Source organism: Nannospalax galili, unplaced genomic scaffold, assembly GCF_000622305.1.
Source record: "Nannospalax galili isolate Female #2095 unplaced genomic scaffold, S.galili_v1.0 scaffold974, whole genome shotgun sequence".
NCBI lineage: Eukaryota > Metazoa > Chordata > Mammalia > Rodentia > Spalacidae > Nannospalax > Nannospalax galili.
The window spans coordinates 835674-863338 of NW_008335438.1; the positions used below are offsets into that span (position 1 = coordinate 835674).

Here is a 27665-nt window from a genome sequence, read left to right on the forward strand (position 1 = left end):
AAGAAAATAGATAAAAATTTAAAAATCTGAGCTCTGATCAAAGAAATAGTTTACTTATGCCAAAAAAACAAATAAACTAATATTTTTGAGCAACTATTATAAACTAGTGGGGAACACCTGGGCCATGAGCGCACTTTGTATAAAGTTAATGTATATAAAAAGCAGATAGCAGAATGCATGCTGAAAGGAGTCTAAAAACCTAAAGAACATCCCTGTGATGTGGAGAACAGCAGACCTTCTGCTCCTAGTGCTTCGTCCCCTTTGTAGAGTGTGAGCCAGGAAAACAGCCCTCCAGGCTCACAAGACAATGCCACATGAGATAGTAAGCATTTTAATAAAATTCTGTGGGAAGTCAACAAGAATAATAAATGAATTACATATGGAACTTTTAATGACAAGTCCAAGACATTAGCAATAGATGGTTTTTCTCGTTTATTTATTAAAACAAAGCTACATTTCTGTGCTTTTCACAATACATTCTCATTAGGCATAAAAATCACTCAACATTTCCAAGTAAACGTCACTCACAAAATCACACAGTGCTATTTTACAATGGTAATTCTTTTTTACAACAATCTAATGTTACTTTGTAGGCAAATATTTTAATACCTCCCATGAAGACAATTAGCCCTTAAGCTGTGGAAGTGAGGTCAAGAGTCTTTTCTGAATCGACCAGTAGTTTGTACTAAACTAAAATGCCACATGGCAACTCTCAAGCTCCTAAAAAGTGTTTTTAAAAAACCGATTTACATTCCATAGCACATTTTACAAACTTCAATGACAGGGCCTATCATTTCAAAATGCTACAGCTACCTATGGATAAAAGTTTGCATTCACTTGTACAATGTTTTCTTCTAGATCTAAATCAAAATCTTTATTATTTACCCCCAATTAATCCTTGTTATCAATTCTGCTACTTCCAGTAAAAAAAAACGACCAGGGTCATGGATGGCTGATCTTTCCACCAAAGGAAAGGGCTGGGGCCACTGGTATTGCAGTTTCCCTGGCTTACTCTGTCCAGTGGGGGAAATACATGTTCACTTGGTAAACCGAGGATGGTACACGCAAGTTCTGCCTCAGCGCCATTGTTACTGCTTGGTCTGCATTGAAGAACTAATATAGTTTCCAAAATGTTTTCCAAGCATGCTCGTGAGAGGTTCTGAGGCATCCTAGAGGGGAGAAAGGTCCTGAGGAGTTTGGAAATACTGGAGTCAGCCAGAAGGCTGTGCACTGCGGGATACTGAATGCTCACTGCATGTCAGGGCACTGTAGTTTCCATGTGCAAACTCCGTATACCAGCAGCACTTCCCCCAGAACCCAGCACTTCCCCCAGAACATCTCACAGAGTGCTCCCATGACAGACAGCACTGTGGGAGATATGGCTCCAGGAACTCCAGTCTGAGTTTCCGCTCATGTCCATCCTGGCTGTTTTCTCCACTCTACGGTGCTCTCTCAGTCCCTAGCTTCATACACTGAGCACTTGTTTTTTTTTGCCTTTGCTTTCCTTAGAGTTTTAAGAGCAAAAGGTCCTTTCCCTCTCCTGAATTACTTAGGTTGTTTTAGCTTTAAAAACAGTATAACAGTGCAGTTTCATATTGCTTAGTTTAGGGTTTTTTCTTTTTTTTTTTTAATTTGACTCACAGTCTTCCCCTGAAGGGCATGCATTTCGGTTTTACAGAAATGCAGTAAACGACAGTAAACTATGTACAAGCACCTCGATTGTTTTACATTAGAAGGAAGCCATCCACTGCTAGAAAACAAGAATGTTTCTAATAGCAAAACATGCTGTCTGGAAGCCGTATGCAATGAGGCACTGAAGAATGAGTTGTGCTGAAATTAATTCAGGGTCTGCGTGTCTGGATGAGCCTAACTTTGGTTGAGATTTTTCTTCCTTGAAAAAGGGTTTTCAAAGCACCAGTGAATTACAAAAAGCATGCATATTTATCCTCACAGTGAGTTAAGTGGCTGGCGACAGCTAGTGAATTGCGTTCCCTAAAGCGATTGAGTGTTTTAAAAACAAGCCAACCAAAAGGGAAAGCAGAGCAAAGGAGGCAAGAGCATCTCTGCTCAGACTGCAAAAGCAGCGGCTCTTTGCAGAAGTGACAATGGAGCGGCAGCATCCCGGGAAGTCATTCTGACCTTGACTTTGCTACCACCTGACTGACTCTGATTTGATTTTCATTTAAAGGACAGGTAAATAAGAGAGACTAATAAAATGCTTGATTTCTCACATGAGATACACCCAAAGGAATAAGCCAGACTCCCTGGGTATCCCCCAAGTACAGCCAAGGAAAGTGTTCATCTACCCTAGTCAGTAAAATGGAAGGCTAAAACGTGAACAACTTTCTCTACACCAGCTGCAACAACTAACAGTGAACTATGGCACACGAGCTCCAAGGTGGTGAGAAAAAGTAGGTTTCACATGCACAGCACAAGAAGAGTGGAGAAGACCACAGCATGGCTACGAGCTCCACACGGACATTTCAGACACTGTGAAAGATGATTTCATACAATGGGAAATACCAGGCAGTATCTCACCCTCTTCCAATACACATCACTCACAAGATACTATTAGTGTTTAAAATTTAAGTTCAGGAAAGGACAAGCTTAATCCTTAATACTTTTATGTTAAATTCAAAGAATCTATGCAACGTTCATCAGAAAAATTTCTAGTTCCATATCATGGAGATATGGGACAGTAAATTGTTAGAAATTTTAACGTTACATGATCATTAAGAAATTGCCATAATTACCACAACTAACAATTATGCTCCTTGCTCACAAAAAGGTACCTACCCATGATAAACAGAAAAATTTTCATAATTATTTGTCTCTATGTGGCAATGGAGTTTGGGTACATAGCCCATATAAATGTCTAAAGGACCAAGTTTTTTTTTTTTTTTTTTTTTTTTTTTCCTCAAAGCTAAAAATCCATAAATGCTTCTAACAGTCTGCTACTCAGTAGGGTCCAAGTACCATCACCTAGACTGGGGTGTGGTACCCAGTCTGTGAGCAGTGTCTGAAAGTCCTAGGTCAGCAGTCTGCAACCAGAGTGCCACATAGCAGCAATCTCTCCAGCAGAGCTATCAACTTAGTACAGCTGCTGCTGGGTTGGAGGGCTCCTAAGAAACAGTAGGTGGCTGCTACTTGAAGGGTGGGGAAGATGCAGATATTAAACAGGAGAAGTTTCTAAATAATTGCTGGTCATTTAAAACTCAATGGCACTTCATCTTATGAGCAAAAGCAGTGCCAGTTTCCTGGCAAATATACTGTGACTTCTGCCAGTCAGATTTACATCCTGATGGCAGCCGTTTGATCGCATCTCACTTCCTGACCTAAACTGTCTCATTTGCTCAGGCAGCTCTTCAAACACTTTGAGTCTGCCTGCACAGGGCAGCAGAGTGATGCTGGGTATGACAGAGCTCAGCCCACTCCTTAGTAAATCACTTGGGACGAAAGGGTCTCTCCTATAAACTGTAGCTTCTGTGGATAAAGATAAAATGGAAGAGAGAATGGATGACCCAATTATTTTAAAGGAAGCAGTAACCATTAATGAGAAAACAGACCGTGGACTTAGCTACAACATTATACACACTATACAAGAGTCAGTTCTACATACATCTGTGTCCGTCACAGTAATTAGTCCTTAAAAGTCGTACTTAAAATGTGAATCTTTAATAAACTCCAAAATAACTTACTGAGATTTTACCTAGCAACCCACTGATTATGAGTCATGAATGGAGGCTGGGCCCCGAGTGTTCTGCACAGGTCACTGTGTCTGAGTTGGGAAGAGCACAGGTCCATGGGGGCAGAAGGCACTTATCCTCCAGGAGGTTACCTTAGGGCAGAGCAAGCCTGGCCACACCAGGGCTCCTGCCACTCTGGGTCAGGCTGAAGCCTGCAAGGGACTCATCTCTAGCTCCACGCATGCTACAGGTGCTGTGAGCTCCCTACAGCACCACGAAACTCAGAATGTATTCTAGGAGTTTTTGCCGGTTGCACTGAGGTAGGAAAGTGTTGCTCAGTTCTAAAATAGATACTCTCTTTTGCTTGATCTCTTTGAAAACCTGAAAAGAAAGATTAGAGAGAATTAATGTCAAACACAAGTGGGTGGGGGGGGTCAGTAAAGTCAGTAAAGGTACATGAGGCCATATGCAGCTTCAAGTAAACGTGGAATAGTCAACAGCTGAACTTGAACACACTGACTGTTTGAAACTTACTGATTGCTCTTACACTTTATGTGTTTGGCAATAGTTTACAATAATCGGCAATAGTTTGGGAAGGAGTATAAAGCTAGCAAAATCCTGGGCCATTCAAATAAGCCTACATGATGGCCTTGCCTTCAGCAAGTCTTTCCCCAAGCAGAAATTCCCAGTTTTCCCAGCACAAAGTCCACAAAGGCTATGCAAATAGACTTGATCTACTAGGGAACAAAAGTCAACACAAGAGTGGACACGTACCCCGATATCCTTAAACATCTTCACAGCATTCTTCACTAGACAATATGTGGCACTCTCAGCTGCAGGGAAACAAGAAGGCACTGTCAGTGTTCAGCCCAGCACAGGAGTCCCTACATGGGGGACTACAGAGAACATGACTGTGAGGCCTGTCTGGACAAGCTCCCTGCTGCTGCTGGACGGTCTCCCTCAGTTGGTCTGCTATTCCTTTAAGCCTTGTTTGTCATTTACTAAGGAGAAACGGAGAGGAAAGAAGACAGAGCAGAGGGAAGAGAAAAGGAAGGGAGATACCCCAAGTATCCATCTTGCAGGGCTTTGTGAGAATCAACAAGACAATGTATTTTTTTTAAATTTTTAACTACACAGTGAGTCAGACATGATAGCACACATCTTTAATCCCAGGACTTGGGAGGCAGAGGCAGGTGGATCTCTGTGAGTTTAAGGCCAGCCTGGTGGTCTGCATAGCAAGTCTCAGGCCAGCTGGGGCTACATATGAGATCCTAGCTTAAAAGAGACAAGAAAAACTAAAACTGGATGGTGATGCATGAAAGATTCCTAAGCCCACAGATCCACGTGGGCACAAGTCTAATGTCAGAAAAGAGAATTCTAAGCCCATATTTGCTCACTCATCAGTTACATGCCCTGGAACAGTCATTCATAAAGTCACATGATTGTATTAGATCTCTAGATCTGTTCTGGCTCTGAAAGTTGCTTTGGCATGCACTCAAGTGTGGACCCACCACAGGGATTCAAACGCCAGCATAGCAGCACTGTGCAAAGCAGGTCTACACTGCAAACAGCCCAACAGCAGAGTGAGCAGTAAGTGCTGCTTGTTCACTGGAACTCAACACAAAAGACAAAACCACATGCAACATGAATATCACTAATAACGTTCAGTGGAAAAAGGCAGACACAAGAATATGCAACTGTATGGTTCAATTTATGTAACATGCCAAAGCAGAGAACAGTGGCAATCTCTGGGCTGAGAGGTCAGGATAATTTTGCATTTTCCCTTATTTCCCATAATTAGCAGATTTATGTAACAACAGGAAAACAACTCTAAAAGAAGGCGAACGCTGGTTGCACATACCATACACCGCGACGTTCCTTTCCGTCCTGGTGATTAGGTACCTGTGCAGCTTCTGCAGGTACTCTGGCTCCGGAACTGGACCGCTGAAGCTGTGGACAAAGATGGCGGCAGAGCTGTAGGCCTCCAACAAGGGCCCAAGGAGCCGCTGCAGGAAGGAGATGAACTGCCGGTGCTCCGTGGACTGGCTCACCTGAGAGTGCGAGACAGGAGTGTGGTCACAGGATGGGACGCAGAGCCGGCTGCCGAGGAATTCTGGGAACCAGCAATTGCAAAGATGACCCTCCCACTGGGATTACATTAGAGCAGCCTGTTGAGCAATTGCCTTAGGAAACCGCAGCTGATTATCAGCATGTTCTCTATTGCAATTGTTCACTTTTATAGGATTTGTTCACTGAAAGTCATCTACAAGAAATTTTCCTAATTGACTGACAGAATTTTTACAAATTCTCATCACTGAAAATAGCTTGTCTAGTGATTGAGCACCCCAGGGTTTACAGTCTGGGTATAACAGTCATGCACACACAAAAAGCAGGTAAGAACAGCAATACACTCAAGTGTGCATGAAGGAACAGCATCGCAATCATCCCAGGCTCTTGCCAGCTCCAACCCGCCACTTCCCCTGCACACCTCTCTGCATGTCAGGCAACGTGGAGAACAATGGCTATATGAAGGGTGCTCTGTGGCAGAAGAGCCTCTCACTGCGCCTACCCAAACATGTGGCTTCACCTAAGCTCCACCAGAGTATGGACATGAGACCAATGCCCAATGGGGAAACTAGTAAGGCTCAATGGAAAAGAAAAAATTAATACTACTGCCAGGAAGAGACAGTGTAGGTGTGGGTATCCAGGTGTGAGTGGGGCACCCATGGAAGGACGGCAAAAGCCATCTGTGGCTTTCTACTTTTCAATTCTTGTTACTTTTCCACTTACCAGTCCCCAAGCTCGACAATTTAAGGCATTAACTCAATTCAAACAGTTTTAGTGTCATTACTCAGTAAAAGGCACCAGTACAGGTTAGCTGATACTTCAGGCATGAGCCAATTCCCAGAGTACCAGGGTATCTAGAGTAGCAAAAGCCTCAATGCTTCTGTAAGGTACCCCAGAATCCTTCACCAAAGTACCTTCAGATAGCAATCTCGCTGCTCCTCACCAAAATCACTGTCTTCATCTTCTTCATCACTTCTCCAGTTCAAAGGTTCAGGAAGCTTCTTGTCCCACTGCTGCTCTGCAAGACCAGGACTGATATCTTCCTGGTCATCTTGCTATGCCAAGAAGATGACTGACAGTAAATACAAATGTTTACATATACAACCAACCACCCAACCGGACCCACGACAAGGCAGCCTCTTTTCAGACCCTTCCTGATCCTTCTCTGTCAGGCATCCCTCAAGCAAATCCTCAACCCTTCTAAACTCAAAACCACCCCAGAGGCAGTAGGGGAGGACAAAGAGGGGTTGGGGAAAGTGCTAGAGACAGAACTTTCACATCTTCTAAACTGATACCTACTTTCCCAGTCTCTCTGCACTTCGCTAAATCTATTAAACCATGGTTGAAATCTCAAAAGAGAAAGATACATATGCATAAACTATCAGTACACCTTGATATGTTTCGTATCTCATCAACCTCTAGACACCAGCAAATCAAGTCAAGATATGTTTTAATTTAGACAAAAATACCACTTAAAAATTAAAAAATCCGAAGACACTTGGTCCTCATTCTTACTTTACTCTATCAACTAGACATAAATATAAGAAACTGTATTTATTGGTTAAAGTAAATGATAAAATATTAATTTAAATAACTGGTAGGAAAGTAATGCAGAACAAGAAGCTACATAAAGACAGATTTAAAAAAAAAAAAAAAAAAGCAGGTCCATTCTCTTACCTCTGCCACTGTAAGAATGCCATACTGGATAAACTTTCCTACTGTTTCATGGCAAACTTGGTAAAAAGTCTGACAGGGCTAAAAAGAAAAGCAATTTAAAAGTAAATGTCACTGTCATGTACACCTTTTCTTAAAGCATCCATCAAATCCTCCCATTCTACCACCCCATCTACTTCCCTGCACAAGTTCTATGATTTCTGATGTCCACTGTCTTGATAAACATGATCATGGGCAAATCCCTTTCCCACAAATGACAATACACCTGGTGCAGCACCACCTACAGAGGGTGCTCTTGGGCTCAATGCCACTCCCCAATGGAGCAAGCCCTGTGTAGGGGCCTGCTTCTCCAGCCCTTAACAACTGTTTCTTTTGCTTTCTACAATGATCTCTGGGCAAAAGCTATCTCACAATGAAGACTGTTCACACAAGAAGTGAATGAAGAAACATGTTACTAACTCAGAAAAGACCCACGAAAAAGATGAAGCCAGCTTTAGGAGCCTTACCTGCCCATACCCTTCTCCATCCTGCCACCAAGCGCCATGCAAAGTGCCATGCAAAGGAGGTTCTCCAGGAGACCCACCAACCAACCACACACAAAGAGGAGGGACAAGCTCAAAATGCTGTACACATAAATGTCCCAAGATACATTCATATATGGGGAAAAGAATAACAGAATGCAACTAGAAAGTCTGTTTAATATAGGCCTTAGTTCAAATGTCTGAAAGCATGGGGACCAAACAAACAAGCACATTCACACTTCTGAGCCCTAGTTTCCTTATACATAAGCTGAGAAGGGGCTGAAGAGATGATTCCTAAGGCTTATCAACTTATCATCTGTGCTTCCATCACCCACAAGTGTGTATGCTAATTAGGGACAGAACCCTGACCCAATACCTTCTGCACAATAATTGTGCAGTAACTTAGGGCCTCACTGAGAACCTTCACCAATCTGCCCTCTCATGCCTTGGAGTTAGGCAGTGAGCCAGACATAGACCAAGACAGCCAATGCCAGGAGTAGAACAGAAACCTGCAGTAACAGGCTAAAAGTTCTCTAAGAGAAAAATAACTGTGCTTCATGTTCCCATATAAGTGATCAAGAGAGGGCAGGTAGCAGGAAAAGCCTTCACTCACGAGCGAGATGGTGCCTTCATTGGAGAGCAGATAACACAGGCTGGCAGCCTTTCGCACCAGCTGCTCCTGGCTGATCAGGTTGCTAGGGCTGCTGACAGGTCCTCCCGAGCCCCTCTTATTCAAAACTGCATAAAGGCTGCAGGCTGAGGAAATACAAGCAACAATGGAGTCACCAGTGCTGGGTTTCCAAGGGAAGCTTTGACTCTTAGATTACCTTAAGAGCCTGTTAACATAGAAAACAAAAGCACTTGCAGTTGCTGGAGAAGCTTAATCTGTAGAATGCCACAGATTCCATTCCTACAATCCCATTAGGTCCCAGCCCCATCAAAGGTCTTCCCAAGGGCTCAGACCCCTCTGCCCACCTCCCGGTATTGCAGGAGCCCTCCACGCTCCTAGCTGTATGTGCTGTCTCAACCAGGTTTTCAGCTTCTGACAGCATGACACCTTACCTCACTTCCACAGTGATAAATTCGGTACTATGCAGAGGGCAGATTCAAAAGTACCTGCTATGGCTGTCACAGCAATGTGACAGCAAATTAACTTTTCATTTGAAGACTAAAACTACAGTAGTGTCTTCCATCCAACAAGGGGCTAGCATCTAAACTCAATTAGGCAATACTCCATGTTCCAGGCCTAACATACCTATGATGGCCTCCATGATAAAGACATGAAGCACCCCATTGCTGTAGAAGTTGAGTTCAAAGACTGATGGGACTGTGGTGCTGGGAGTAATAAAAAACTCATCGTTCCTGCTAGTGTGGGTGATCGTGACACAGTTTCCCAGCAGCTGAATAGCGTGCATGACTACATCTTCTGAATTTCCTGAGAACCCCAGGTCAAAATCACGAGCCAGGACTTCTTCCTTCATCACAAAGAAGTCTTCCACCAGTGTGGAGAGGTGAATTCCCTGGAGAGAGACAAAATGGGTCTCAGGGGGCAGAAAGCCTGCTTTCCCAGATTGTCTTCCTGCCCTGACTGCCCTGCTATCCACAGAAACTGGCAAAGATGACAAACTAAATATTCATCTCACAAATATGGTGCCTATATACAGACCCTAGGTCTGGTGTTACAAACATGAAAGGCATGCGCTCTCCCATGGTGGAGTTACACAAGCCCGCTGTGGGAGGGCAGAGGGCAGGCTCAAAGATACAAACCAAATTGCTTAGAAACTGTTCACAGCAGAATGCCTACTATGTGTCTTTGAAATATACCTGATTTACATGAACCACATAAATCAAAGGATGTCCTATAAGTATTTACAGTCTGCCTTTCTTTCATGCAGACATCTTCCTTCACTGGGTTGATAAATTCCTCTGGGTAGGGTCTTTAGCTTCTTTCACTGTTTATCTCATGGTCACAGTCCCAGCCTCGGATGGGCCCAATCTGTCCCAAGTATATGAACAGCTGATAAACATCTCGGACCATCAGAGAACCACAAGTGGCGTCACTGACATACCTGCCTGTGTCTGTAGAGGAGCAGGCAGGCCACGATATGGGTGGACATGATGGCACAGGACTTGCTAGCAGCTGGAAGAAACACAGCTTTAGTTGTACTTTCTTCTAATATAACCAAGCCCTTTATATTTGAAGGAGTATTTGAAACTATAAAATTTTTTTCTGCCATATTTCCCATAATTGCAATTTACAATGGAAATACAACTAGATTTGCTAGTGTTCGTAGAATGAATCCTTGGAGACAGCACTACTCATCAGGCCACTGTCTAAGAAAGAGCCGCCTTCGAACTAGACCAATAGGATTAGGTCACTGAATGACGAAGAAACACCTTGACTGAGACACCCAGACCCTAATGTGGAACACTCTGGAGATCTAGGAGGACCCCCACCACGTGTGTCCTGCATGTCGCAGGCTATGGTCTATTATCACCACAGTTTTACTTCCCTCATCTTGCAGGTCTCCATCATATACACTAAAGGGATCAAATCCTAACCTCTATACTCATTAACATCATGACTTGGAGCAAATTACATGAATTGCTGAGCCTCCATTCTGAAAATACCATGAAGCTCATGGGCTACATGAGAATGAAATGATGGCCTGGTAAACATCTGTAGTAAAGATGCTCAACACATTTTTATTTTTATTTCTTCTTTTCAATCTGGTCCAGAGGAGAGGGAAGGATAACATATGCAAATGAAACACCCATACTTTATAACCCAACATTGAATTTGTCAGAAAGTGTCATCATATATATCAATCAGAAACAGGTATCATTTGAGTTTTCTGAGATGACAATTCTCAAATATTGCACTCACATCATGTTTGAAAAGAACCTAGTATCATTTTTACAGCTATTATGAAAAACAGTTATGAAGAGCTCTTAAAAACATCAATAAATGTGTAATAAGTAGAAAACAGAACAATGCAAAGCAATAAAATATTTCCAGACACTAGACAGCGATGTTGCTGGTTACTAAAGCACTAAGTTTTGCTGTTTATCTCACGTTTATTTTCCACCCTTTTACAATCAGGAAGTATTTATTTTGGCATCCATACCTGAGGTATGAGAGACACAGTCACACGTTCTTAAGAAAGAAACCTCTGGGCTAAGGGTGCAGCTCAGTGATGAAACACTTGTTTAGAAGGTATGAGGCCCTGGGTTCCATCCTTGACCACACGCACACATGCACGCATGTACACACGCACACACACGCACACAGTAATCCTATTGCCAGCAGTCAAGTAGGAAAAGGGACAGCCACAGTGAGAGAATGGGAGAAGCAAGCTGGGAGAAAGGCCCCCTTGCAACAGGGCCGACAGAGAGGGAGGAGAATGTGACCTGGACATGGCCCGTAGAATGGAAAGCAGGAGATCCCACCAGCTGTGCTGTCTTCAGATTTTCAAGCAGCCAGTACAACTCACAACACCGTGGCTGGGGCTGCAAGGAATGCTTGATGCTGGCGGGCTCTCCCTCTGCAGCGTCTATGTGCAGCTACTCCACGAGAAGAGCAGGAGCTGCTGAGTACGGAACCACTAAGGGTCCGTCTGCACCCCCACAACTGAGACAACGCTTCAACATTTACTGAATAGAAACACCGAGCGACATCTGGGGACATAAACTTGATTTGATAGACCTCAACATATATAACAGAATACATGAAATTTGGTGGGGAAGTGTGGGGCAGTGCAGACAGGGGAGTGAGCCTAAATATGATTAAGATGTACTGTATGAAATGCACAAAAATTCAATTATTTCTAAAAATACACGGGGTCAGAGGAGAAAGGGACACACACTACAAAGCTGTAATGTAGGGCAAGACACAAAGCAAAAGAATCCAAAGCATCCTGACCAAATACATTTTTAAAGCAAGAGAACCACCACATGAGCACCCTTCCTCATCAGACATCGTGTGGAGTGTTTTATTACGAGCCCTCAGGTCCCGTACTATTGCTCCAGGATCTCACCCCCTGCAACCTGTGCATTAGGTAACCTACTCCAAGGAGGAATGAACCTGAGCAGAGCTTGAACCCATGTGGCCTGTGCTGCTTCATGAGAAACATGAACTGTGCAAGGACAAAGCGTGGAGTTCTACTTACTGAAGAGGATGTGCTCCGCCAGATTTGCAATCAGCCTTCTGCGGAAGGACTCATCCACCACATTCCTGGACTCGTTATTGGATGTATCTGGACCTTCACTGGCAGCATCATTAGGCCTGAAGAAATTTTTAAAATAGGTCTCCTATAGCCCCATGCTCTGACATCTATTTATTTATTTATTTTGAGATGAGGGTCTCACTCTCTAGCAAGGTTGACATCAAACCTGCAGCAATTACCCTGCCTCTCTCTGCCTCCCAAGCGCTGGGATAGCAGGCATGTACCACCATGGTAGCCCCATGCTTTTATATGGCAAACAATACAGAATTAATTTTTAAATGTACTAGATAGCTTGAATTACTACATATTTAAATTTTAAACCACAAGTAGATCTGTTGGGGAACCCTGCTGTTAAGGTCGGCTCCTTTCTCAGCAGGGGCTTCCTGCCTGACTTACCTAAAAAGTGCCTCCAAGCCCGGATGCCTGACCTTATTCAGAACATGACCTTTGGCATAGTTACCTGCAATAAAACTGCCCCCAGGTATTTTCTATCTGATAATTAGGCATTACCCTATAGGATGATAGGATCCCCCTACCACATGTAAATAAAGCATACTATGAGCACCTATCAGCTGAAGCTTTGGCTGCTGCCTCCACACTATATTTTCCCTGACCCCCACTGAATAAACGGAGCTGTTTCACTGAGTCTGGAGCTGTTTCACTGAGTCTGGAGCTGTTTGTGTCACTGAATCTGCCTTCCCGGAAGGGCTTTCTTCCGTCAGTGCTCACTGGCCGTCCTGACCCCGTTCGTCGCTTCTGCTCCCTTTGTTCTCGTGAATCAGTGGCCAACGACCCATGAGGGGAGGGAGAGACCCCACATAGATCATTTCTGGGGCTTGTTTTCCTTCATAATGCAGCTTATTATGTCTAATATATTCTCACAGATAAACTACTTTATTTAGTCATGGCTAGTCACTTCCAAACCCATTGGCAGAAGGAATTCAGAAACTAAGAGATAAATGTTTTAAGACATCTGAAAATTCAACCTGCTTATCTACTAAAGGTAGGGCTCTACATTATGATTCATCTTCAGTTCTGGAAAATTCAATTACTATCAAAATCTCTTTTATACAGCTCACTTATGTACAACATGCATAAGCTAAACTACCACCAAAAAGACTTCAGCTGAAACATTCAAAAGCATAAATCAAGTAAGAACTCCAACATGATTTACAAAATCAAAGAGATTCAACATGTAAATAAACAAAACCCTCCACACAGAGTATTCCTGCACTCCACCAGATGGACAGGAAGGGAACGAGGACTGTGCACTCACTAACGCAAGCCTGCTTTTCTATGCCATGTCAGGATCAATAGCTGGTTGACAGTTGGTTTCATACAAAAGTCTCTGCACATCCTACCTTGAAGGAAGGATAGCTGGTAACAGTGCTTGCTCCAGAGAAAGCGGGGCAGACACAGGTTTCTGGCTTTGGCTTTCTAAATATTCCTGGAAAAAGACACCGGGGGAAAAAAAATCATTGTACCAGCTTCATATCAAAATAAAAAATGTATTTTGATCTTCAGAGGGGAGCTGTTTATAAAAACAAGCCAGGCTAAAGAGCATAGGAAATACTTTCAACCTCCTAAACAGTCTTCAGAAGTCTAAAATGACTCAAAGAATGTGACAGATAAAACATGAAATGTACGACCTGGAGATACAAACTACAGAACGGTGCCTATGGAAGCATTTAAAAGTTAGAAGGAAAATCTTAACTTTTCTTTACATACTATTTGATTTTCCAAAATTAGTAACAGTACAGACAACTACATTTTTTTGAAGGAAACTAGCAATGTGAAGGCCCATACAATTTGCTAGAGAACTTCAACTCAAGTGCAAATCATAGAAATACAGTAGAATCAGGCAGCTTTAAAAATTGAGGACCTTGAGTATGGAATGATGCGATTCTTCCAGTCTGGAGAAGATCCAGCAGCTGGAATGCTGAAGTTGAGCCACAAAGTGATCAGCATTAGACATGAGACCTCTGTTCCTTATCCCAGGGTTTCTTCCCACTCAGCCCTTTCTTTTCCCTCACCCAGTTTGAAAGAATCTCAGGAACTTAAGCAAGCAAGGACCTCAGAGAACTGGCAATTCCAGACTTTCACTGAGGTCATGCCCTTCCTTTGGGATATTTTGCTACTGGATTCTACACAACAGAACCCATCATCCTAACTGCCAATTTTACCAAGCTCTTGGGGGAGGTATTTGGAAAAGTTTCTCATAAGTGCAATCTTAAAATATAATGTAAAATACTGATATTCATAATAAGTCCTATGCAAGATTCTCCTGAATTAGAAAAAGATCATAATAAATGTTGAGCCTGGTATCTCCCAAAGAAAGACACTCATTTTCAGGTGTCCACAGGAGGGAAAACTTAGAAAAGGCTACTTTCATCATAGTCCCCACTTTGCAGGAGGAAAAGGAGGCTCCAATCACAGAGGAGGGGCGAGAGCCAGGAGGGGCGAGAGCCAGGAGGAGCATCAGGAATTCTGCCTGGGCCAACGCTTAACCAGTTCACCCCACCAGACGCTCACCTTCAAGGAAAATGGTTGTGCAAAATCCACTCTGACGTACCCATAGTTTTTCCGTAGCATTCTAATGACACCTCTCGCCACGCTCCAGATGCTCTCGTTCTTCTTGGGTTTGCCCTAAATCCAATGGTGAAAAAAGAAGCATGATAAGAAGTGAAGCTAACACACAAATATTATGGTTTTTAGATAAAGGTAGTTCTGTGTTTTGTTTATGTCTGTGTGTCTTGGCAAAAGAAAAATTTTCTTTTGAAACAGGGTCTCACTATGCTGCCCAACTTGGCCTTGACCTTAATATGTACCAAAAGCTGGCCTCAAACCCAAAATTCTCCTGCCTTGGTCCCCCAAGAGCTAAGATTTCAGGCATGAAACACCATGCCTAGCTAGAATAGTTTGTTTTAATAGAAATTTGAATTTTATCTTGAAAGAGACGATGAGCAAAGAAGGAAAATAAGTAACTGAGAGTCAGGCATGCCTAACCTTCTGACACTGCAAAATGACATGCTGTCTACAAGTGAGTTGAGTCTCATGTATACCTATCTGTGGGACACATGTGGCCTGCAAGCCACATGTTGGACATGTCTGACTTAGCATGTCCTTAACTGAGACCTATCAGAAAATGTCTAGTATTCAAGATACTAACAAAACATAACCTTGTCATATAGGAGAGGAAACATAGTCAATGAGAAACATTTAATGCTAGTTCATGTTCACATAATTCATAAGCAAACAGCTATAAACCAGTGAAGGACAAAATGATGTAACACTGCCACACTACCCTGAAAAACAGTGCTGCAAGTACTCAGCTAAAAAGGAGAGGTCAGTGGTTAAGAGCACTGACTACCCTTGCAGAGGACCAGGTTCAGTTAGTTCTCAGCACCCACACGACAGCTGACAACCTTCCAGAACTCCAGTTCCAGGGGATCCGAAGCCCTCTGCTGACCTCCACGGGCACTGCATGACATGGATGCACCTACTTACATGCAAGCAATATACTCATACATATAAAATAAAAATCATAAAATATTTTTTTAAGGGCTGGAGAGATGGCTCAGTGGTTAAGAGCACTGATTGCTCTTGCAAAGGTCCCAGGTTCAATTCCCAGCACCCACATGGTGGCTGACAACCATCCATAACTCCAGTTCCAGGGGAATCTGATGCCCTCTTCTGACCTCCCTGGGCATTACACAACACAAGTGCACTTACACACATGCAGGCAATACATTCATACACAAAATAATAAGTATTTAAAATGTGTGTGTGTGTGTGTGTGTGTGTGTGTGTGTGTGTGTGTGTGTCTTAAAAATCAGAGGTCAAAGAAACCACCTAGACAAGGTCAGTAAATCACTATAGAGTCTAATACTTAATATTAGGTGACAAAGGGACAAAGTCGGCCTCATAGCAGCCGTTCCACTGATGGTTTACAGAAAGCATTTACTGAACACTCTGTATGACACACAAGGTCACCCTCCAACCAAGCACAGCAACATCACAAATTGAAGAATGCCAGCCAGCTAAAAATCTAGATACCTCCTCCGGTTTTTAAATTCTCCAATTGTCAAGAATCCTAGAACTTCAGACATACTGAAAGCAGAACCTTTGAAGCACATATTTTGTCTAAGACTTACTTCCTCACTAAATCAGAATAAAACTAAGCTCCTCTAGCACACCCACACTGCACTAGGAGTGGTCAGCTGGCAAAACCATTTTGGCACTGTGTCTGGAACATAAAGCACACTCACACTTGTGACTGTCCACTCCTTCCTAGGTGTACACACAACAAAACGAATCCATAGGGTCACCAAGAGAAATGCATTAAGACTAGGTCTTTTTCTCAAACAGTTGGGTGCATTAGGATTTATTCATACCATGCCGGTGCCCACTGTGAGAAGGTCTGAACCACATGCAGCACCATGGACGAGTCTCACAAATGCTGTGTGAGCACAGGAGATCAGATGCAGGACTACAAAGTCCATTACTCCACTTACATAAAGATCTAACCCAGGCTAAACTAATCTATAAGTTAAACAAGTTGCCCTCCTTGAGTGGCTAACGGGGGGGAGGGGGCACAAGAAGATTTCGATAATATTCCTTCCTCTGGGGCTAAGTAATGGCTTGTGCATTTTTTGGTAATTATTATAATTCAATAAAAAAGTTTACTGAAAAAACTTTCTGCTATTTCTCAAGTTAATTTGCAGCTGCTTTGCTAACATGACCCAACCAGTCTTTTAGGTTTCAGAAAAATTCCCACATAATCCACAGACCCTGGAGAGAGCAATGTAGGGATAACCTCGCACAGGGAGGGATAACTCATTAACAAGTGGCCTTCTACCACCAGTTCTATGAGCAAGGCCAGCACGGGCACACATAATCAGGGACTTCTTCCAAATGTGGGACAGCACCACATGAGACTCCCTCCTGAGTTGACCCCAGAGGGGAAGGTGACTCACCATGTCCATTCAGCCAGGTTTTACATAGGCAACGCCCCCCAAACCATTCTTAGCAAAAAATTCATTCTTAACTGAGTGTTAACAGTAAAAGCGGAGCTTGAAAGACAAAGATGACCTTGTGCAGGCTGTCCCCTTACCAGCTGTTCGCCATTGTAGTGACCTTCGATTATTCGATCATAGGAGATTCCCACAGGGATGATCAAGATGTCTGGGATGGTGTTGGTGGACAAAGTATCCACCACCACTGACAACAGTCCTGCCCGAGCACAGGAGGTCTTTCCACTCCTGGAGCGGGTGCCTTCCAGGAAAATCTCCAAGAATTGCTGCTGCCGGAGTAGTTCAACTATGTGCTGAGACAGGAGGGAAAGTCAAGCATGAATTATGCAACTCAGATATGCTCAGAACAGTTAAACCTTAAGACAAAACACAGAAGAAATGATGATGTTGCTACTGACAAAATACTTCACCCACAGTAGCAAAGCATCCCACTAATGCTGTATTTCAGAGATTACAAAAAATGACTACTCACACCTAAGCAATAACTTCTCAAATTAGTCAGAACAAGTTTTTAAGAATCCCAGATCAACCAAATATCCTTGTTGCTCCCCTATGATAGCTAACAGTGGCATTAAGGATAATTAGAGGTCATACCCACCCCATGAAGCAAAGCTCTATAGAGAATGTCCTTCCGTCCATCTGGAGTCTCATCAAGCCTTCGTCTTATGAAAAAGCCCCCAAGTTTGTGGATCAAAGTACTGTAAATTCAAAAATGCATGGATTATTTATAAGGAAACATGTAAAACAGAATACTCAAATGTCAAGATACTTCAAAACATTTGCCACTCAGATCTAAGCTGCATATGCCACATGAATGTTGACAGGGGAAATGCAGACAGGATTTCCATATTATTGACATGTTTCAAACATTCCTATCACCCCTCAGCCTCTGGAATAGCACCACATCATAATGAAGAGCTATAATACCAGTTCCAAGACAGAAAAGGAAGTCATAATGTGATACCATGCCACAAAGGTGATGGTACAGATTTTAAGACAATTCTGAAACACCTCTACATTTTGAAATCCTGCCTTCAGCTGTGTATATGCTGGTGATCCTACCAGGCTCCAATGGACAGTGCCAAGCCAATTCACACAGATGGCCCTGGTTAAACTACATGGATCACAAAACAAAACTAAAAGTCCTGAATTTGAGGAAAAAATTGGTGGGGAGGGGTGGGAGGGGGGGCAGTTCATAGGGATCAGGAGGATGAGTTTACAGGGAGGAGGAGGGAAGTTCAGAGGGAAGGGAGGGAGTAAAAGTGGGGAGAGAGTAACAGAATGCATTCTACACATGTATGAAATGGTCAGAGAACAAAATTAATCAATAAAAACCTGAAAAACAAAATTCCTGCCCAGGGTCTCAAAACATAGGCTCTTGGACACAGAAATTGGTCCACATCAAATCTACAAGGTGAACAAATATCGACTGGGGAAAACGTTCTCAACTGTTGTAACTGGTGAACATTTGTTCACCACTGGGGAAAATGTTCTCAACTGTTGTAACTGTTTAAAGTGGGTCCCTATGAGGTGAGGAAAATTTTATCAAACTGAAACCAAGTGTAATTATCTTTAAAAAACATGAACCAAAACCTGGCTTCATCCACACATATAAGAACACACTTCCACTCCCAAGCCCAAGTCTATTTCTGGAACCCTGACAAGTTTGAATATGAAGCAGAAATTCTGTAAGTCAGCTTTCCCAAACTTAGAGCCTCTTCCTAGTCTTTTCAAAAGGAGAAATTGTTTTCAAATAGAAATAAATAGTAATATTTATATTAGTATAGTGACAGTGACATCATATTCAATATTAATGTATTCTGATATCCCTTATAGTGTATATATGGAAGTCAAGGTAAAATGTTGCTGAATCACTCTGATATCAAAATTCTGCAGGATAAATTCACGATGAACAAGAATGGACCCTGAGAGTGGACTGTCACTGTGTAGATCGGAATATGATAAAAGAAAGTCCAAACAAACAAGCAAGGCCATCTACAATCCGCCCTGTCTGAAGACAGAAGGAGCTAAGCACTGACTGACAAGTTCACAAAAAGAAAAGCTGAATTATGGGAAATTATAAGCATCTATTAGGCACTTACAAAAAGCCTAGCTGAGACTCATATCTGGAGGGAGTGAGCATGTGGGCGCCCATGATCATAGCAGAGCCCTGGGAGAACAGCCATCTAAGTTCTGAGACTAGTTCTGACACCAAGCCTGTCGTGTGTGTGTGTGTGTGTGTGTGTGTGTGTGTGTGTGTGTGTGTATAGAGGTACAAGTATGAGGCAGAGGACAACCTCAACTTCATGTTTGCCCTGAAGGCTCCTATACCAGTGTATTATGCTAGGTGTTTGTGTTCCCCATTAGATTACAAGCTATTTGACAGCTACGACTATGTATGTGTCTTCTTCCTGCTTGCTTAAAACACATCTGGATAAATATCACTGACAACTTAAATGGATGGTTTCTCTTCTGCTTACTGCAGAGGTCTGATTAGCTATAGAACTCTGTGGGCCTGCACAATACTGGGCCCAGGGATCAGGAAAGAGTTCCCAGCATGGTGAGGCTAAGGCCCCAACTTCACAGAACAAAGGTAATGAAAGCCACCATGTGAGGCCCAGACTCACAGCCTGCCAGCCCTCTTCCCTTGCCCTTCCTCTCCACATGCATCCTCCTCTTACTCATTTCCAATTCACAGAGCTGATGTTAGAGGTGAAGGCTTGGCACTTTGACATTTAAAAGTTTACTTTCTCAGGCGGGCGTGGTGGCGCACGCCTTTAATCCCAGCACTCCGGAGGCAGAGGCAGGCGGATCTCTGTGAGTTCAAGGCCAACCTGGTCTACATAGCGAGTCCCAGGACAGCTGGAGCTACAGGGAGACCCTGTCTCAAAAAGACCAAAAAAAAAAAAAAAAAAAGTTCAGTTTCTCAGACTGGCTAAACCTAGTCTTCAGCAACTCTCCTCAGTGATCAAACACAGTAGATACTATGGTGTCTCTCCACCCCTCAGTTGAGCTCCCAATCTGGACAAGCACTGAGTCTCAGGAGCTCAGTTTACCAAATTCTGTCTGTTTCTACTCTCCTCTTCAAGAGCACTACTACATTTTTGATATACACCCTCATTTTTTGTCTGAATTCTTAGAATCGAAATTAACCCCTTCTATTCCAGAATGACCATTCAAAATACAGGTCTTAACATGTCACTGTTCACAGTCAGGACAGACTACAAGCCCTTGGCTTAGAGCTGCTGTGCATCTAGCTCTTACTACCCATGCCACAACCACCTCCGGCCTCTATTCCAGGCATCCTACCACACATTTTAACTTCACCTGACTGTCCATCACTTCTCCACACCACGCTCTTGATCCCTCTGCCTCTGCACATAACATTCCCTCTGAATAGAATGCACTGCAACCTCTGGAAAAGCTCGACAAAACACTATTCGTTTCATATGTGCTTTCTAAATTAGAGGTCAAGGTAAGAGGTACGGTTATTCTTATTTACCAGCACACAGCCACTTCACCTTCCTACTGCCAGGCCTGGTACTTGCCTTTCTAACTGCCTTTCAGCCTCCTGGTAAATACTGTCCATCAGGCTCAGCTATGCACAGTTCACCCAGTAGCCCACATCAAATACATAAACAATGGTGATAATCACGCTTGTTCTTAGCCAAAAGGCCGAGAAGCAATTACACAATAGTGATAATGCTTTGTATTTTGTACTATCTTAATATTACACAATGAATGAACATTATTTATTTTAAAAAAATAAATACATCATCATTTTAACATGTATCAAGTTATCAAAAAAAAAAAATACAATTCCAAAATTCAAAACACCATTCATTGTTTCAAAGTAAGTGGATGGTACCTGAAGATGGGGATGTTGAGATTATTGCCTGAGGCAATGTATGGCGCTTTGATGTTGTGGCAGAAGAGAATGAAGGTGAGCAGCAGGTAGTCAATGTGGGATCTGTGCACTGGCAGAAACAGGAGCGGCAGGTTTGTCTAGTGAGGAGCAGAGGGCCATGTTGAAAGCTCAGGGGTAACATTCAGTCCCATTCTGCTGCAGTCTGGCTACAGCCACTCAACCCTGACCAATCAGTGACTCACTCTCTAAAATCATTTTGTACTAAGACTTCAATTTAAAGTCTATGTATCTAAACACAAGAGCCACTGTAACAGCAGCAGTGAGGAGCTGGGGAAAGAAGAAACAGGAGCTAACCTGAGCTCCACCTCCTCTGAGAGGCAGCCTCCACTACAGAAAAAAAGCATGGGCTTTTCTACTCAGGCTCAGTTTGAAATACTGGGCAAATCACATAGTATCTCTGACCTAGAACAATTTCCTCATTCTTCCATTGCCTCTGTTTCTTTATGTTTAAAACAGGGATCATATGACTTGACTTTTATGGCTGCTGCAAGGTAACTTACAAGAGGAATCCTATACATAGCTGACAGCCCTTCTGCACCCTGCTTCTCTCACCAAATGCACACCTATTACCATTATCACAAAAAGGGCAAGAGCTTCCAGATGGGTCCAAAAGCCCAACAGTTTGCAAGAGGGAATTTCTAAAAGAACTCTAAAATTATTCCACAAGGGGCTGGAGAGATGGCCCAATGGTTAAGAGCACTGGCTGCTCTTGCAAAGGAACCAAGTTCAGTTCCTGATAACCACCATTCATAAGTCCAGTTCCAGAGGATCTAACACCCTCTTCTGACCTCCACGGGCAATGCATGACACAGGTGCACTCACACACATACAGACAAAACACTCATATGCATAAAAAATAATTCATTAATTAAAATCACTCCACAACCACAGGGGAAATAGAGTGACAGAGTCACAGAAATCCTGACCTCAGTTGCAGCTTTAACCATCTCAAGTTGACCTTTGTGAATCTGGATGTTCCAAAAGAAGCTGTTGAACAGTTTTAGCAACACCCACCCAGTCAGTCTGAAAGAAATGAAGACATTTAAATCTATATGCATGTAGGTATAAGCGTATGTAGCAATCTGCATATAGTTCACTTTTGTCTACTTCAGCATCTCAGCCTACAACCTAAGAGTACTCGTGACTTCAAGGTGTGTGCACACCTAGGTATCTGAACTGCAGAAGGAGCAAGCTGACTTTAAACAGACACTACTTTTAGAAGTATCTACTCATTATGAATAAAGACTGTATTTTACTCTAATAATTCTACTACTTCAAAGGTAAATGGCCAAAGCGAATATTTAGTGAGGAAGATTCCTCTAACACATACAAGCCACTCCCTTTAAGACACGGATACGTGAGGCCTGACTCAACCATTTGAGGAGAACAGAGAGCAGTAGAGCAGAAGGCACCTCCCAGTCACCCTGTGCCACTTGACATGCAGCTGCATCCAAAGAGCTGGATTTATCACTGAAGCACATTAATGTCTTTTTCCTCAATAAGAACTGAGCTGGAAGAGGAAGCCCACTGGTTCTGATCTATTTGCTCAGAACAGGCTCGCTCAGGCCACATGCTATGCTCTCCCTCTAATACCTGATCATCCCTGGGGAAACAGTGGCAACCATTTCTTGAAGGATCTTTCTGGCTTTCTTTTTCACTTTTTGGATGGCCTTGGACTGCTGCTGGGCAGATCCATCGGAGTTCAGCTCAGTGGCCACTTCAGCAATTGCCTCTTGGACTCTAATGTGAAAACGGAAACAAAGACAGTGAAACGGGATCTACGTTACAGTCCATACTCAGGATTTTCTAAACTACACCTCTAAATGGATAAAATGGGAAAACTGAACAATATTCATATTCTCTTAATATGCAGAAAATGCATATTCTCTTTAAAATGTGGCAACATGAAAGAATGAGTTCAAGTTACAAATGTTCACCCTGCTTATCTACCAAAACAGACAGATGTCACATTGCTAAATCTGTGAATCTCTTAGAAATCAGAAAAAAAGACTTAAGGATTTCAGATTCACTGGGTGACAGCCAAGGAACTTGAATGGGGCTTTCTTGAGGGACACAAATTGCACTCTAGCAAAATAAGAGAAAAGAGGAGCTAGAGAGATGACTCAGTGGTTTAAGAGCACTGGCTGTTCTTGCAGAGGACCCAGGTTTGGTTCCCAGCACCCACATGGCAGCTAACAACCATCAGAAACTCTAGTTCCAGAGGATCTGATGCCTTCTTCTAACCTCTGTGGGCACTCCACAACATGGGTAGCACTTACACATGTGCAGGCAAGATACTCATACGCATAAAAATAAAAAATAATAAAATTTTAAAAATTAAAACCCAGCACCAAGCAATAAGAAATAAGCTAAAAGAAAGTGTTTAATCCAATTTAATAAATCTTTCACTCGACTTTTGGGAGAAAACCTGAGGTTGAACTTTGTTAAAATACTTCTACCACCCTAAGTACTTGGACGTTTTTAACTAGAAAGTACTTACTATATCTGACTGAGAATGTTTCTCAGGGTATTTGATATGATTATCATATCTTTATTATCAGCTTTCACTGGTTCCTTTAATGTGTTTCCATGAGTATCTACTATGTACCAGCATTAATGGGACTGTAGCCACAACCCCACAGGGACTCCAAACAAAGCTTGCACACTCAAAGAAGCTCTCAATCCACCCCATCTTCTGGTCTCTGAGTCCAGTTACACCTTATCTAAGATGGGCCACACCAAGGAGGCAAAACAGAACACCTTTCCCTCAAATTCCACACTTTGAGGTTCAGAAAACCAAACCCCAAAGTATGGGTGTTCAGCAAGCTGCACCTCTTCAAATTAAAAGTAATTGGAAGGCCTTGGAAAGTGCTGTAGTCCAGGGCTCTCTATCTTTCTGTCATCTCTCCTGACCAAGGGTATGGAAAGGTGCCCTCCGTAATTCCCTTATCTGACTGAGAAAAGTTTTCAAAGAAATGAGATTATCTGCAACTCCCTCCTACAATCGCACTAAGCAGGCAGGAAGGTTGAGCGCCAGAAAGGAGACCCAAAGACCGTGCAAAGTCTGGGCTTCAGAGACCTGTGTGACTAACCTGAAGAACGAGACACTTCCCAGTGCAGTTCCGTTCCTCATCCAATGTCTCAGAGTCCAGAGGAACTTTGTCCCAGGGACTTCCTGATCCCCAGGCTTACTCATAATCCCCTAAAGCCATTTACTATACCTCAAAATCTCCTACACCCCCTCATTTCCTCTCCCCTATGGAGGACACTGTAGTTTCTCAACCACACAGGGCAATCACTTTCCTGGGGGTGTGGTACACATTAATGAAGGTATGTAGCCCTTTCTCCTGGGTCAGGTTTGTTCAAGGAAACATCAGGATATAAGCTGCTTCCACATGGCTTCAAGTCAACCTCCTTCACAAGCACACAAGTTCCTCTGAGAGCAAAGATTTCTAGCAATGGCTTTCTACTACAAGCATCTGGACTGAGGCACTAAGTAACTATCTGACAAAACCAAACTCACTACTTCCCACTCCCATCCACCACACCGGCCTGCCCCACCTTGACAACAGTGTCCCTGCCCTTACCTGCTGCTCTTCAGGACGTTTTCAGTGACATTGGTGGCAAACATGCCTTTGTGGACATCTCGCTCTTGAACAAAAAGGATGTAAGAAAGACGTCTTGCCAGCCACCCTCGGTGCCTGCAATGCAAAACCAAATTCTCAGCAAGTGCCCTAGCACACCTCCACTGCAGTGGGTCCCCTCCCCTCCCACAGCTGTCCCAGCACACCTGCACTGCAGTGCTTCCCCTCCCACAGCTGTCCTAGCACCTGCACTGCAGTGGGTCCTCTCCCACAGCTGTCCCAGCACACCTGCACTGCAGTGCTTCCCCTCCCACAGCTGTCCTAGCACCTGCACTGCAGTGGGTCCTCTCCCACAGCTGTCCCAGCACACCTGCACTGCAGTGCTTCCCCTCCCACAGCTGTCCTAGCACCTTCACTGCAGTGCCTCTTTCACAAAAACAGCTAGCTGTCCTTAGCAGGTCAGGCTGCTATGCAGTCACTCTTATTCATAATTGTTTTCATGTGTTCTCAGGTAAAACTGATACTCAGAATTTGTGTGTTAATGCTTGAATAGTCTTATTTTTGCTGAGTAGTGAAAACAAAAGAAATAAAAATTTTGGCTTTATCAACACCACTAAAAAGTCGAGTTGAATGTTACCTATTAGTTATGTATGTGTGGAGGTAGGCAGATGAGATATAGCTTAGAGCTATAGGTATGGGCTATTTAAAAAAATGAAATTGGAAGTCTTTTTCCTAACAGGAAGGGCTACTTTTTAATTATTATTATAGCATTTCCTCTAAGACAGGCATTGATTCTCCAACTGAATTAAAAAGGCTAATCAGATAAAAGAAGTCAAGCATAACTGGTTTACGGCATGATCTGAACTCCTGTACTCTGAATCTGCAAGGCCAATTTTTTTACTGTCAACACATATTCAATCTGTCCAAGGGAAACGACATTCTTGTTGGTGACGGTGACTACATGGTGTTTAGCTGGGGGCATGAGATGCACTGCACAGTAAGCATCTTACAAGTCTTTGTTAGATTTGAAAGGCAGGGTTTCTGCGACACAGACAGAGGACTTCAAGTACGAAGTCCATAACTGAAAAGATCTGAAGACCGAGCACTGTTGGTGAGTGACTTGCTCATCTCTCCTTGTCTGGTTCTTCCTCTTCTGCCTTTGTCTCAACCTTCTGAAAACTTAGCCCACTATGTTCCAGTCACACTAAACTCTTCCTTCAGTGGACACTTTCAGATTATTACCATAACATACAATATCCAAGCTCTCTCTGAAATCCTTTTGCAACTAACTAAAAACACTGCACGCATATGGAAGTAAAGTGCGAGTGAATTCATGACAATGTAGGAGTAAGAGCACACGGGAACATGTATGAATGGCCTGAGTGTGTGCAGGAGAGAATTATGTGTACATGTTCTTGTAAAAGTATTTAGGTTTGCTTCATAAAACTAAACAGCTATACGGGCAACTGATTTCACTGAATAGTTTCCTCTATTGCCAAGTTAATATAGCCAACGCTTAAATTTACTTTTATTACAACTGTTCCAACTGGGGACAATAGACAAAAGTTTTGGTTTCATGTGTAAAATGTTTGTTTACATAAAGAAGAAAATATTCCTTTACTTAGAATTATAGTCATGTCAATTAAGAAAGAAAACAAATACTTCAAGGACCAGTCTCTCCTCTCTGCTTTAAAGTTAAAGAAGAGAGACAGAGAGGAAAGAAAAATGAGAGGAGCCTAAGAATGGGAAGAATGAAAGTGTTCACTGACTTGGATTCTAGTTCTACTACAAAAGGAATCTTTAATTTTGGACAGGTAGCACCAGTCTCACAAAAGAGCCATCATCTAACTACGAACAGAACCATCAAGCACCAAATCTAAATACTGCATTCTTGGATCACTTTTTCATAGACTTTTTCATAGACTTTCAAGCATTTCTCAAGACCCCAAGAATACTCCTCACCGTCTTCAGGCACCCACCCTTAGACTTTTAAGGACTGCTAATATTTCGAGCTGCTGCTCCCCTTGCATCACAGACACAGTTTTCTAATTTTTCCTTCCATATCTTCTAACCTTGACTCATAAAACAAAAGCATCTTTCTCTCTGGCACCTATCAGCCCATCCCCACATACTTGGAATTTGAAAGTAAGAATTCTTTTTAAAAACTGTCTTAGGTAAATAAGTCAAAGAACATTTGCTGGTGGGAGGGGATCAACAGGAAAGAGACGTGTGAAGAGAAAGAAGGGGATGAATAGGAGCAAAGCACAGTGATGTGTATTACAAAAATATAACAAAACCCAGCATTTTGTATGCTGATCTAAAATATTAATGAAAGAAAGAAACGAATATTTAATAGTAACAATAAAGAATACATTTATGAAAATGTGATGAAATCCATCATTTTGTAGAATGAATATACACTATTAAAAAGGGGGACATTTACTCAGTAGAAGAAAATATATTCTAGCACTCTAAGGATTAGGCAGATTTGAATCATTTTTTAATTTTTAAATTCTATTATTAATGTGTGCGTGCGTTTGCGTACATACATGTGAATATATAGAGGTCAAAGGTCAAATTTCAGGAGTCAGTTCTCTCCTTAGATCATGGGTTCCAGGAAACCAACTTGGTCATCAGGCTAAGCCATCTTGACAGCAATACATATATACATACACACATATATATCTATATATATTTAGTATAAAACAGTCACAATAGATCTTAAATCACTCAAACTACTAAAGAACTATTTCCTATTCTCAAAGAACTATTTCCCACTTTTTAGCAAAAGTCAATACACCAGGGCTGAGGTAAACAAGTAGCATCCACACCACCATGGAGAAGTCAGGAGAGCAGGAGTCTTGGTTGTCCCGCTTCTGTTCCTAGATGAAGCCTCTTATACCAAAAGCTCCTGTTGGACTCACTCTCAAACCCATAGTTTTGCCT

The 27665-nt window shown here is 42.6% G+C and overlaps 1 protein-coding gene across 8 annotated transcripts in view; it reads right to left on the reverse strand.

The window, feature by feature from the left end:
- Positions 1–419: 419 nt before the first annotated feature.
- Positions 420–27665, reverse strand: part of Gpam (glycerol-3-phosphate acyltransferase, mitochondrial) — a 63108-nt gene continuing 35862 nt past the window's right edge. For 5 of the 8 annotated variants that reach the window (XM_008830162.3, XM_008830159.3, XM_029562091.1 and 2 more), the window contains 17 exons: positions 24723–24836; positions 22729–22875; positions 22062–22158; positions 21076–21212; positions 17806–17905; positions 17288–17500; positions 14707–14820; positions 13536–13621; positions 12118–12233; positions 10018–10088; positions 9204–9468; positions 8562–8704; positions 7431–7508; positions 6668–6808; positions 5548–5737; positions 4461–4519; positions 420–4067 (listed from right to left, as the gene is read on the reverse strand). In XM_008830162.3, coding sequence (XP_008828384.1) covers positions 3951–4067; positions 4461–4519; positions 5548–5737; positions 6668–6808; positions 7431–7508; positions 8562–8704; positions 9204–9468; positions 10018–10088; positions 12118–12233; positions 13536–13621; positions 14707–14820; positions 17288–17500; positions 17806–17905; positions 21076–21212; positions 22062–22158; positions 22729–22875; positions 24723–24836 — 2188 coding nt within the window. In that variant the 3' untranslated portion in view covers positions 420–3950. Of the gene's footprint in view, positions 4068–4460; positions 4520–5547; positions 5738–6667; positions 6826–7430; positions 7509–8561; positions 8705–9203; positions 9469–10017; positions 10089–12117; positions 12234–13535; positions 13622–14706; positions 14821–17287; positions 17501–17805; positions 17906–21075; positions 21213–22061; positions 22159–22728; positions 22876–24722; positions 24837–27665 lie in introns of those variants that run through there. The other 3 variants (XR_003849056.1, XR_003849057.1, XM_029562093.1) reach the window with 3 other exon arrangements.